The 12,500-nt window shown below is 42.2% G+C and overlaps 1 protein-coding gene across 2 annotated transcripts in view; it reads right to left on the bottom strand.

Moving 5' to 3' along the window:
* Positions 1-12,500, bottom strand: part of glra1 (glycine receptor, alpha 1) — a 135,634-nt gene that overhangs the window by 51,017 nt on the left and 72,117 nt on the right. For both annotated transcript variants that reach the window (XM_071546409.1, XM_071546410.1), the window contains one exon: positions 3,158-3,381. In XM_071546409.1, coding sequence (XP_071402510.1) covers positions 3,158-3,381 — 224 coding nt within the window. The remainder of the gene's footprint in view (positions 1-3,157; positions 3,382-12,500) is intronic.

The raw sequence follows: 12,500 nt of genomic DNA, 5'->3' as shown, positions 1-12,500 counted from the left end.
AGAGGAGATGATTTCCCTGCAGATCTCTCTGTACGCTGCTGTGTATCTAACAGGACACCCGCAGCGACAACACACCCGTCCAGCCGGCCTGATGTACCAGATAAACTTTGCCGCGTCGGCACATTGTGACAGGATGCTGAATATGTGCTGCACATGATCTCGCTGTAGCTTTCACAGACGGCCCACTTTCTCAGAAGGAAGGTTCAGCGGTGTAGTTTGTGTCTGCTGCAGAGCCTGTACATGTTCATCTGTAGCGCTCTGTTTAGCTGAAAAGATTCATACGTTCTACATATTGGTTCCTGAACATTCCTGGTTCCTGGTGGCTGAACATTTTCCTTCTCTCTGGTTTATGCTTTTGCTCCAATGCAAGAGGAATTACTTGGAAAATGCTGCAGTACTAATGCAAGATAGATGCAGGATTTGGCGACTTCTGCACTGGTTGCCACTGAAGATATTTGATGTAATGATTTTCTGTATGCTGACAAATAAATTCAGACTTCAAATGGGTTTTACTTCAAAATGAGAGATTCAACGTTGTAAAAAATGTAAAATGTAAAAAGTGACACCTTGTTTTAAACGCACAATATGTAATTTTCTGCCGCTAGGGGTCTCTTAATCAAAACAACAACAAAAGACGGAGTTTGATGACGTCGTGAAGTAGCGTGGGATCATGGGAATTGTAGTCTTCATTGACAGACGGTGCTCTGCAGTCCGATTCTCCCGGTTAGGATTCCTTCAGTGTTCATCGTTCAGGAGATTTTTACTGGGAGCCGAATTATCCGCAGAGGTCTCCCCCTCTCCAAAACAAACGGACCCGGTGATTAAAACCGGTAAAAACAACTGAATAAAGCAGTTTCACGTTAAAAATCAGTGTTTCTCTGACGCTGTTTGGCGAACACAGGACGTCCGGAGGGGCTGCGAGCCGAGCTGCCGCTAACGTTTGCTCAGCTTGTCTCTCTGATAACTTCAGATCCAGATGTCCGATGACTAAAATCCTTCATCCGGTTAAAAGAAATATAGTTAAAAACGACCAAGATCTAAAAAGTGTATCATAAAAATGTGGCTTAAAACTGGATAAAAAGTCAATTTATGACAGAGTTTCTGGCAGACAACCACAACACCGACACATGAGCACAATATAATCATCAGCTTGTCCACGTAGTAGAGGGGGTAAAGGGGATATGACGCCATTGACAGGCGACCAAATGAAACGCACCGTTACCTTAAAAAATTCTGTGTTTCTCTAGGTTTGAAAATTGTTGGAAATATTTGGGATAATATAAGTACACAACTCAACAACATAGGTCTAGTCGTTTTTAGATATTTTAATGCGGAAAAGCTACATATTGGGCCTTTAAATGAATTAAAACAAAGGACAGAGGGTAAATTAAGTCCTTAGTTGACACTTCTACAAGCTGGATCCTCTTCATTTTAGAGATAATGAAGGATGAACTTTAGGTATATATGTTTTTCATTTTGTAATAGATTTCCCTCATGATATACTGTAGCTAATGCACATGGGATTCAGAGCGAACCCTGCATTCCCTTCTGATGTACAGTGGGCGATGTGTTGGACGACATGTGGCTCTCGTCGCCCCAAATCTCGACAAGTTCGCTTTCATCTCGGAGGAGACGCAGCAGGCTTCGGTCATGACTTCCCCTCGTGACGCGACTGTGGGCCGATAAACATCACAAACAGAGTAAACAACATTTACAAGACCCGCTCTCTCTCTCTCTCTCCCCCCACGGACGCTTTAATATCCAGAGCCGCCTCGTCGCTCCGAGATCAAGCTGATCAACGGAGGGTTCATTTTGATGGTGTCAAGGTAAGAAATGAAAGTGGCGGCGGGGGGCGGCGGGGGGTGGGGGGGGGTGAAGGGTGCGTCTCGCTGCCTTTTCTGATGCTATTTATAAAGGGCCAATCCCGCTCCTCCTCCTCCTCCTCCTGGACACGAAGGTGAAAACCGAGGCTGATAACGGATCAGATACGATGCCGGAATACTAACAGGCCGAGTCGATTACCATGGCTGTTGTGCCGGCGTTTTCTCATTCGCCCCTGAGCCGAGGCAATAAAGCGAGGAGGAAGAGGAGGAGGAGGGAGGAAGGAAGCTGAAACGTTTGTCAGCTGAAGGCGGCTATAACTCTGAGAGCCTTGGACGGGACGTCTTGGAGGGAGCAAGAAAAAGGGATAAAGTATGGCCCAGGAGGGAATAACAGCCTCCACCTTTGAGGATAAAAAAAAAAACACTCTACTGCATAAGATGAAGGTCTCCAATACAAGGAAACTGTCCTTCTCAGTCCAGTCAGAACAGCAGCATCACTCCATATCTTCCATCGTAGACTAATAACTCATATATTCAATAAATATCTCATGTCTCACATCCTGTCTCCCTCATCTTCTGCCTCTACTTGTTCTCATTTCTTTAAAAAATCTCCAGAATTTCTATTTTTAATTCCTTTTCTTAGCACTTCTCTCATAATAAATGATCATTCTAGAGTTACAGGAAAATTTGTTCCATCTAGTGTCAGCGCACAATTGTTCTGACCCTTGACCTCCTGGTTCTTGTAATGTTGGCAATCGAGGAAGATGAAGCTTATTCTATTGTTGTACTTATCGTAAGAGCAATGAGTACAACAGCTAAACACCTAAAATTAGGGGATAGGGAAGGGGGAAAAGGGAATTTATACAATAAAGCTCCAAGGCAACAGCAGTTTATATCTTCTACCTGGATCGATCCATGCACATACAATAAGAGCAACAGCTAAACGCCTAAACTTGTATCTTTTGCAAAGGATATCCAATACATATCCAGCACATATGAGAACATTCTCCTTTCAAAAACGTACGAATTCTGAAATAACTTTTAAGAGGTGGGAAAAAAAAAACTGGTTGATTTTTGTCATAGATCGTTTCACATTTATAATGCATTGCTGCTGTTTCCGTGCAGCCGCAGGGTCGAGAAACATTCTCAACACCCGCCGGACACAATGTTGGCTGTCGACTGCTGGAACAAAGCGGCGAACTTGTAAAGAAATTGATCAAGGACAGTGATGAGACATAACAACATAAACCTGCTTGATCTGAAATTCTTGGGAACTCTCACTAGGGCCTGTGAACGAGCCCGAACGAAGCCGAGGTCATGCGTTCCCGGCTCACCGTATGCTGTAGAGCACGTTGCCGTTTTTGGAGATGCGGAGCAGCTTGTTGTCGGTGGTGACCTCGTGGAAGTTGGCCCCCTTCTCGTTGGCAAAGAACAAGTCGGGCTTCCAGATGGAGTCCAACATGGAGGGGTCGAGGTCCAGCGAGTCGTCGGGATACTCGCTGTAGGCCAGCCGGGGGTCGTTCCACTGCTGTCTCAGGAAGATATTCACTCTGTAGTCCTGTGGGGAAACAGACGGGACAGTGTAAGAAACAAAATGAATACTGTGTCTTTTATAAATGAATAACATACTCTGTCCTTTGTTTCCTTTGTCCTGCAGAGTAGAGTGTTTGTTTTCCCCACATGCCATAATGATGTATTCAATGCATGTATGTGTGCATGTCCACTATATATGGTTATGAGTGGTTTTGAGTGTTCTTATAGGTGGACAATAGTTTATGCTATCCATACGTGTTTCCATATTAGGTTAAGTTGGTTGGCTTTGTCTCAAGGAATCTGAATTTGTGGGTTTGGCTCTGTGTCAAGATTTACGATTTTGTTTACTCTAATCCAGTAGTTCTCAACGTGGGGTCCAGGGACCACCTGGGGTCCTTGAGGTGGTTCCAGGGGGTCCCCAGCAAACTGATGAATTCTTAAACTTACCATTATTTCATTGACAAGAACTTAACACAATTAGAGAATGACTATTTAGATGATAGTTTCACTGTTAACTCTCTACCTACAATACAGATAGTCATGGAATTCTGGGCAAAATCATATCTAATAATAGAAATATTCTCAGATTTGGGTCCAAGAGACAAAATCTCATCAAATGGGGGTCCGTGGCTCTAATGTGGACTAAATTAGGGTCCTTGATATAGAAAAGGTTGAGAATCACTGCTCTAATCTATATAAGTGAATCCTCTCCACTCCTTTCTTTGTCACTTCTTTGTTGCTTGTCTGGAACACTGAACTGAACCATGCATGTCTGAATAAAGAATCCACGGAAGACTCTTGAACCTTTGCTCATTCATTTTGACCCACAAGGGTGAAGCTTATTTTCCCCCTACAACAGACAACATTTGGACGTTAGGAGGAGGGAGAGCAGCAAACAGGAAGGAGAGATCATTGAGAATAAAGCTGGTTTCACATAGGATGCGTTAACTAAAACCCATTATTTCCGATGGCTGGTGCCGCACATGAGCTAATTTCCGCTGCATTGAGCTCGTTTCCCTTGCAACCAAAGTTCAGTTTAGTTGAATTTTTACGTTGCGTGTTGTGACAAAACTCTCACACCAATGTCCAATAGAAACAACAAGAGAAGTAGCTGGCCAGGAAGGGAAAGAAAATGGAAGAAAATTTGTTTCTAGAAGTATCAGAATTTCCGAAATTATACAACACAAGTCTGAAGTTGTATTGGGAAAAGCTCTCTACTGGAAGCATGTCTCTACTCAAGTGGGCAAACCAGTTGGGTTTAAAAATGCAGTGAGGAGACGAGCGATCAATGACCACTGGATGTCATATTGCTTTTTCTATCATTTCGGTATCGCTATCAGTATCACTCTCTCTATTATAACCCACAGTTGCAACAATAAGTTCTCTGTAGTTTGTCGAAAGCCATTCTGAAGTCGAAGTAGATGAGGCAGACTGAGGGAACGAGAACATGCCAAAAAACTAAATTGCAACCATTCAGCACAAAATCAAAAAACTAAATTCCTGGAATGCATTGAACAAATATTTGTGGGAGGATTTTTCCTTTAAAGCTCTGTGTAACTTTGGTAGTGTCTTGGGTTGTGTATCTTCCTCCATGATGAAACCCCAAAATCAGTGATTCTGTTATCTGTTGCTCCGGTAGAGGAGACTGGAGAATTGTTTGGAGGATACAATGCCATTGTATGGAGGAACAGTCTGAAACTCACACTTCTAGCATATAACCGCGACCAAAGCAGATTCTGGCAATATATAAAAGGATTCTTGTCACTGAATTGTGGTTAAGTGAATCACTGTCTTTGTGTTTATTAAACCTTTCAGTTTGAACAAGTGTAACACCGAAATCCGGTCGGAGGAAACCGATGGAACGAAGAAAATAATACGTTTACTGATAACTATAAACAGGTGAAAAAAAAGTGAGAGACAGGACTTTGACAAAGCGGATTCTGCCGATATATAACAAACGAGTCTCTCACTTTTTTTAACATCTGAAGGAAAGAAAGGGAAAGACGAAAGATGGAAGGATAAAAAGTCTCGTCAAGGGTCACTGCACCGCCGACTCAAGAAGACGCTCACTTTAATCCCATCCAGAGAGATGGGGAGACAGAGATAGACTGACAGATCGGGTTTAGAGGATGGATGGATGGATGGATGGATAGATGGATGGATAGATGTCGTTTTTTCCTTTGTGTGAATTCATGAGATTTTACTGATCATGGTTAGTTCTGGCCCCAAGCTGTATGACAGATCTTTTAACCCTCTGTGAGCCGGTGTGCAGCTTCAGATCCTAAAAAAAGTCGAGCAGGTTTTTTTTTACCTCCGGCACGACCTGCCTGAGGATCGATTAGCAGAATCACTATCATCTTTTAAATTACTAATTAAAACCTATTTTTAGAGACGATATCTTTTACCCTATTATATTTTACTGTTACATTGTTTGTACTTTCTATTCTTATCTTTCTACTTGTTTTAATTGGTTTTGGGAGTATGGAGTTTGCTGTTATTTGGTTGTTAAAGCAGTTTGTAAGATGTTTTTTTTAAAGTGATATACAACTAAAGTTTGTATTATTTTGAAAAAATTGACAGTAAAAACACCTAATCTCAAAAAAAAGATTGCCTAAAATAAAGAGGTAACACATTACAATAAGGGTCACTAAGTTAACTTAACTGTTAATTAAGGGTTAGTTAATGCTTATTAAGCATTAACTAACCCTTAACTTGACCCTTATTGTAAAGTGTTACCAATAAAGAAATATAGTCAGATAGAGAGTTGGATGAGTGAAAGATGGACGGCTGTAGCGAATGTTTCGAAGACAAGAACTGCAGGCTGAACCTACATTTTCAACCGGATTGCAGAGCATTCAAAGAAGAAAAGATAGAGACTCTTCAAGTAAAAAAAATGTTGATATTGTTGACAAAAATGTAATGTACTTATTGTAAGTCGCTTTGGAGAAAAGCGTCTGCTAAATGATGTAATGTAATGTAATGTAATGTAATGTAATGTAAAAAGGATTTCCAAGGCGTTCTTCAGGCAAAAATGTAAAAATCCATTACCTCCTGGCTAGTTAATTAAAAAAAACATATTTAAAACAACTTCCAACATGTTTGCAGCCTTCATTATGGAGTTAGGGTTAGGAAGTAGTTTGACACTGATATAGCTCATGCAAAGAAGTTTTTTTTTTTGAAGTTTGAATTTGTATTGGAGGTTTGACCATGACCAAACCTTAATCTAACCTGTTTTTATTTGCTTTTATCATCATTATCATCATATCCCAACTTTGGCTGAACACTGGCAAATGACAAATTGTAAAATCTCATGCAATGGCATCCGGGGCATTGGTGATTTCAGCAAATTTCACTATTCTGTGTGAATGCGTTTCACAAAAAAGCAGAGGTTGGGGATCCCTACATGACACCAGTCGTGTGTAAATAAGACTTTAGCTTTTCAAATTCCACGACTGATCTTGTGACACCCCATAACCACTGATCAGTGTGTATTGATCCGAATCAAAAATGCCGATTTTACAATAACAAGTACAGTCATTTTTGTCAGTCAGTTTTGAAAAGGCTGCCTCCGCCTCGAGCAGCTGGGATTGTCAATATTACAATCTGAGCAAACTGGAGGTTAAATCCAGACTCTCCTGTGGAAATGAACTTCCACCAGGCTTTAAATCCCTCGGCCTCGACTGTTTAGCTGAAAGGGGGAAGATCGATAACTTTCCTGCACATCATAGGAGTGTGTGTGTGTGTGTGTGTGTGGGGTGGAAAGCATCTCTCTCTCTCCCTCGCTTTCTGTCTTGTACAATATCTCTCTTGTTCACTTTTCCCTTTTTTTTCTCTCATGTACTGCATCTCTTGCTCTCTCTCATGTTCACATACACACATACAGTATATTTCCCCCCAACTATAGTGGCTCTCTCACTGTTAATACACATTCTCTCTCTCCCTCTCTTTCTTTCTTCCTTTCTGTCATGTACAATGTCTCTTGCTCATTCTCTATCTTTCTTTCTCTCTCTCTCATACAGTATCTCTCTCTCTTTCTCTCTGTGATAAACAGCATATTCTTTCTTTGGACGGTGTGTTTTAGGAATATGACGAGTTTTAGTTGAGTTGTGTTGAAATGTCACTTGAAATGAGATTATATAGATCTCTCTCTCTCTCTCTCTCTCTCTCTCTCCCTCTCTCTCTCTCTCTCATACAGTATTGTCTGCACATGAATCGATCCAGGTAGAGGATATAAACTGCCATTGCCTTGGAGCTTTATTATATCAATTCCCCCTCTTCCTCATTCCCAATCCCGAAATGGAGCTTCTTTATTCAGCATGGGGTGGCATTTAGCTCAAACCCCCTATCCCCTAATTGTCAATTATTGTCTGAATATGGAGCCGGGCCACTTCAGCCATTCTGCAGCCATCATTAAGCTGCATGGTGTAGCCGAAATGCATCAGGGGGACGAGGTATGGCCATGCCAGCAGCCCCAGCGGGTGGCATTTAAAGGAGCAATCAGCCACAGTGCTGAAAGAGAGGCAGAAGTGTGTGTGTGTGTGTGTGTGTGTGGGGTGTAATGATACAGTCACATAGCAATCAGCCCCAGCGCGAGACGCCTCGCCGTTTATCACTGTTTATTGGAGGGAATATCTCAGACGAAACAAATGAGCCTGACCTTTACGCTTTCATAAATAAAGTCGCCTTTTGTTGAGGAGCGAGAATTTGATAAATAACCCGAAATGGCGCCGGAATGAGGAGGATCTGTCGACGGAAGGAGGGGAAGGAGGGAAGGAGGGACGGAGGGAATAGAGAGGAGAGAGATAGCAGCCGGGCGGAGAGGAGAGAAGAGGAGGAGGAGGAGGAGAGGAGAGGAGGAGGAGCGGCCGGTGGGATAATCAGTCAGCACCGCCTGCAGTGAGACCGGCTAGAAAAGGTCAGGAGGCAGGAGGAAACAGGCCCGACGCAGTCTACACAGACAAAGATAATTACGTATCCAGCCGTCATGGAAGTCCCACTTTTTTACATACTTGCTGTTCTGTTGCTGAACTGCCCCAAAAAAGTATTTTCCTTTTTTCTTTTTGCACCTGCACCTTTAAGTTTAGCACCATGTATTTATTTTTTATACATATTTTTTGGCAGTGTGATGAATTTACTTTGTTCCAGTCTCCAGTATAGAAGCCTTCAAAAAAAAGTCTTCCATCCTCCATCCATCCTGCAGCTATACAGTGCTGCAGCCACTGCAGGCAGACCCACATGCATTTATCTTTATCCTGCATCTGTCCTCCATTAGTGCTCTTTACACTGATAGTTATTACCAGTAAAAGCCTCCCTTGATGCGTTTATGCTACATCTATCCTGCTTTAGCACTGCAGACAATTCTCTATTGAATGTCATACAGTTGGAAGTTAGTGTACTGCAACACTAACTTCAAACTAACTTTATTTTTATTATTATTATTATTCAGTGGGTTTTATTTTCCATCCTATGTTATGCATTCCTCATTTTTATCTTATTTTTACTATTATTATCAAGCGGGTTTTATTCTCCATCTTATTTTACATTAATTATGGCATTCTATCCCTGTTTTTATGCTCATTCTATGTCTGTTTTCATGTGAAGATGCATTCTATGTATTCTATTCTCATCTTTATCTTATTTTCGCTATTATTATCAAGTTTTATGTGAAGCACTTGGTGCATGTAATTTCTTTGTTGTAAAGCACTTTGAGCTGCATTTCTTGTATGAAAGGTGCTATAGTTTATTATTATTATTATTATTATTAACACAAAACTAGCAGTTACCAAGCTATTCCTTGTGAAAGCTTGTTTTTTTTAATAAACAGACGGGGGGGAAGTGCTGCAGCAGTTCAGTAACAGTGTGAGTTCTGCAGCAGCTGCAGCTGCAGGTTGACACTCAGGGTTAATACACTGACATGAGGCCATTGTAATGTGAAGTGCAACCATGAAATTACCATCCAGCATCACCAGCACCATGAAGCCATTTGCAGAGGAAATGCTGTACTTACACAATACCGCACTCATTTCAGCGCGTATTAAACTCAGGCAGTAAACCACGCATGAAAGACTACAATCTTCCTCCTCCTCCTTCTCCTCCTCCTTCTCCTCCTCCTCTTCCTCCTAACAACAACTCTAACAACAACAGGAACAGCAGCAGCCATATTCTAATTCCACGCCTGTCATAACATCCTGCCGGCTCCCTGGATGCCGCTCAGGTAGGCAGGTAGGAGGTTACGGTGGCTAGGTAATATCTCACACATTATGGCAGCACATCTGCTCTGCTGAGGCAACACCGCATTGAGAGAGAGAGAGAGAGGGAGAGAGAGAGAGATAGAGAGAGAGTGAGAGAGAGAGAGGGGAAAGGGGGAGGTGAAGAGAGAGAGACTTCCGGCAACATGGGATGTCAAATCGTCAAATCAGTTGCGACGGCAAACTTCTCTCTGGTTCCTGAGGTGATTTTAATAAGCAAGAGGTTTGATCGTTCCATAAGCAGTGATGCAATTAAATCCAATTTGTTAAGATTTTTAAGTTAAAAAAAAAAATCATCCGTCTGTCTCATCAGCCGAAATCACAAAAAAATTGACATTTACTTCTCTCTCTCTAGAAAACATTAGATCTTCTCCTCTCTCGTCTCTGTGGTTCCTCACACTGGCTGGTTGGGGAACATGAGCGAGCTGTGTGACGTTTAATGACACACTCACCTTTCAGGAATTCTGGGTATTGAAGTTTTCAAAATTGCCATTTGGGGCTGCCAACGTGCAAAAAACCGTTGTCTGTTTGTTTTCAATATTTAATTTGATAACACTTTCTATGAAGCCAGTGTTTATAATACATTATAATCATACTTATAACACATTATAATACCATCATAATGCATTGTAAGTATAGTTATAATCATGCATAGACAGTTATAATGTTTTATAACATTGGAAACACATTACTTACAATCTGTTATAAAGCTTTTTCATTACCACTTAAATGAAAAAGCTTTATAACAGATTATGAGTAATGTTATAAAACATTGTAACTGTCTATGCATGATTATAACTATACTTATAATGCATTATGATGGCATTATAATGTGTTATAAGTATGATTGTAATGTATTATAGACACAGGCTTCATAGAAAGTGTTACCTTTAATTTAATTTCCAAATATCTAATCGGTTATAGTTTGCCTATATGATTGTTCCCGCAGACAGTGGATCTATGGATTGGTCTGTGTCCGTTTGTTTGTTTGTTTGTTTGTTTGTTTGTTAGTCTGTCCATCATGCACAATATCTCAGACACACCTGACTGGATTTTGATGTAACTTAGTGAAATGATGCAAAAGCTCTTGCTTTTCTCTTTGGAAGATGAGACTGAAGAGCCGGTGCACAAACGTACGTAGCTGCATCCATTCTGTCAGACAGTTCAGTTCAGTGATTTTTTTTGACTGTAGTCGCCCATAAATAACCATATTCAATGTTTTCCTCCAGTATTTTCTTCTTGTCAGGGTGGAAAAGCCTCTGAAACAGCATTAACAGCATCATGGGACGCTAAAACTCTCCACTGAAACTCTCCACCCAGACTGATGAAATTGTTCAGCTTACTAAACAGCGGTGGTGGAGTTTACCGTCGTTCTCCCGTTAAAAACAATGAACACCCGGTTTGCCGTCCCTCTGTATACCGCCACAGCTAGACTATAGAGGGGGGGGGGGGGGGGGGGGGGGGGGGGGGGGTGAGAGCGAGAGAGTGAGGAAGGTAGAAAGAGAGAGAGAGAGAGGGATAAAGCTGGCAATAATACTGTGAGTGATACTGTGGAAAGCCTGTTCATGGTACTCAGCTGTCTTCATATGGAGAGAGAGAGAAAGAGAGAAAGAGTGTATTAGGGAGTGATAGAGCGAGGGATGTGTGTGTGTGTGTGAGAGAGAGAGAGCGAGAGAGAGAGAGATAACAAGGGGAAATAAAGTGATTGAGGCTTGTGTGTGTGAGAGAGTGGGATAAAGAGAGTGAGGGCTGTGTGTGTGTGTGTGTGTGTGTGTGTGTGTGTGTGTAGTATGTGTGTGTGTGTGAGAGAGAAAGACAGAGAATGAGGGGAAATAAGGTGACCAAGGATCTTGTATGTGTGTGTGTGTGTGTGGGGGGGGGGGGGGGGAGAGAGAGAGAGAGAGAGAGAGAGACTGACAGAGAGTGGGCTAAAGAAAGTGAAGGTTTGTGTGTGTGTGTGTGTGTGTGTCTGTGTTTGTGTGTGTTTGTGTGTGTGAGACAGAGAAAGAGAGAAAGAGGAAATAAAGTGACCGAGGTTTGTGTGTGTGTGTCTGTGTGTATGTGAGAAAGAGAGAGAGAGAGAGAGAGAGAAAGAGGAAATAAAGTGACCAAGGTTTGTGTGTGTGTGTGTGTCTGTGTGTGTGTGTCTGTGTGAGACAGAGAAAGAGAAAGAGAGAGAGAGGAAATAAAGTGAGCGATGTTGGTGTGTACACGTGTGTTTTAGAGAGAGAGAGAGAGAGATGAGGGGGAGGAAGGGAAAGAATGGGATAAAGAGAGGTTGCGTGTATGTGTCGGAGTGTGTGTGTGTGTGTGTGTGAGAGAGAGAGAGAGAGAGAGAGAGAGAGAGAGAGAGAGAGAGTACGGAGGAAGCAGAGAGAGCGCTGAAACAGGAATAAAGCCGTGTACCGCCGGGATTTCAACAAGCACTGCGCCACTGCAGCCACTCCATCTATCACTGTGCTCTGTGGTCCGGCCCGAGCTGCACTGTGTGTGTGTGTGTGTGTGTGTGTGTGTGTGTGTGTGTGTGTGTGTGTGTGTGTGTGTGTGTGTGTGTGTAGAGGGAAGGGGGGGGCGGGGGGCTTCTGTACTACAAAGCCATAGGCAGCTCAGAACAGGATCTACACACACTGCAACGAACACCATCGCTGCCTCTGCTGCATGCGCTGAGCTGTTGTTTCGTCTCTTTTTTCTTGAGTTTTAAAATGGATTTTATGGATTTGATAATTACGGATAAATCCAATTATTTCAGTATTTTGTTTTCGCCTCTAATCCTCCCTCGGGGGGGGATTAGGTTAGTCATGACTCTATATATTTTTTTTTTTTTTACCGCAGCACAGTGGCCTTCAAGAGCCGGATTCAGCGCTATAGCAATGGTTCTCAACGTGGGGTCCGGGGA

This window comes from Centroberyx affinis, unplaced genomic scaffold (assembly GCF_046629955.1).
Source record: "Centroberyx affinis isolate AG114_WGS23_722 - 3 ecotype Tasmania unplaced genomic scaffold, CSIRO-AGI_Caff_v1 ptg005255l_1, whole genome shotgun sequence".
Taxonomy (NCBI): Eukaryota; Metazoa; Chordata; class Actinopteri; order Beryciformes; family Berycidae; genus Centroberyx; species Centroberyx affinis.
This window is presented reverse-complemented; position numbering and strand designations above follow the sequence as displayed.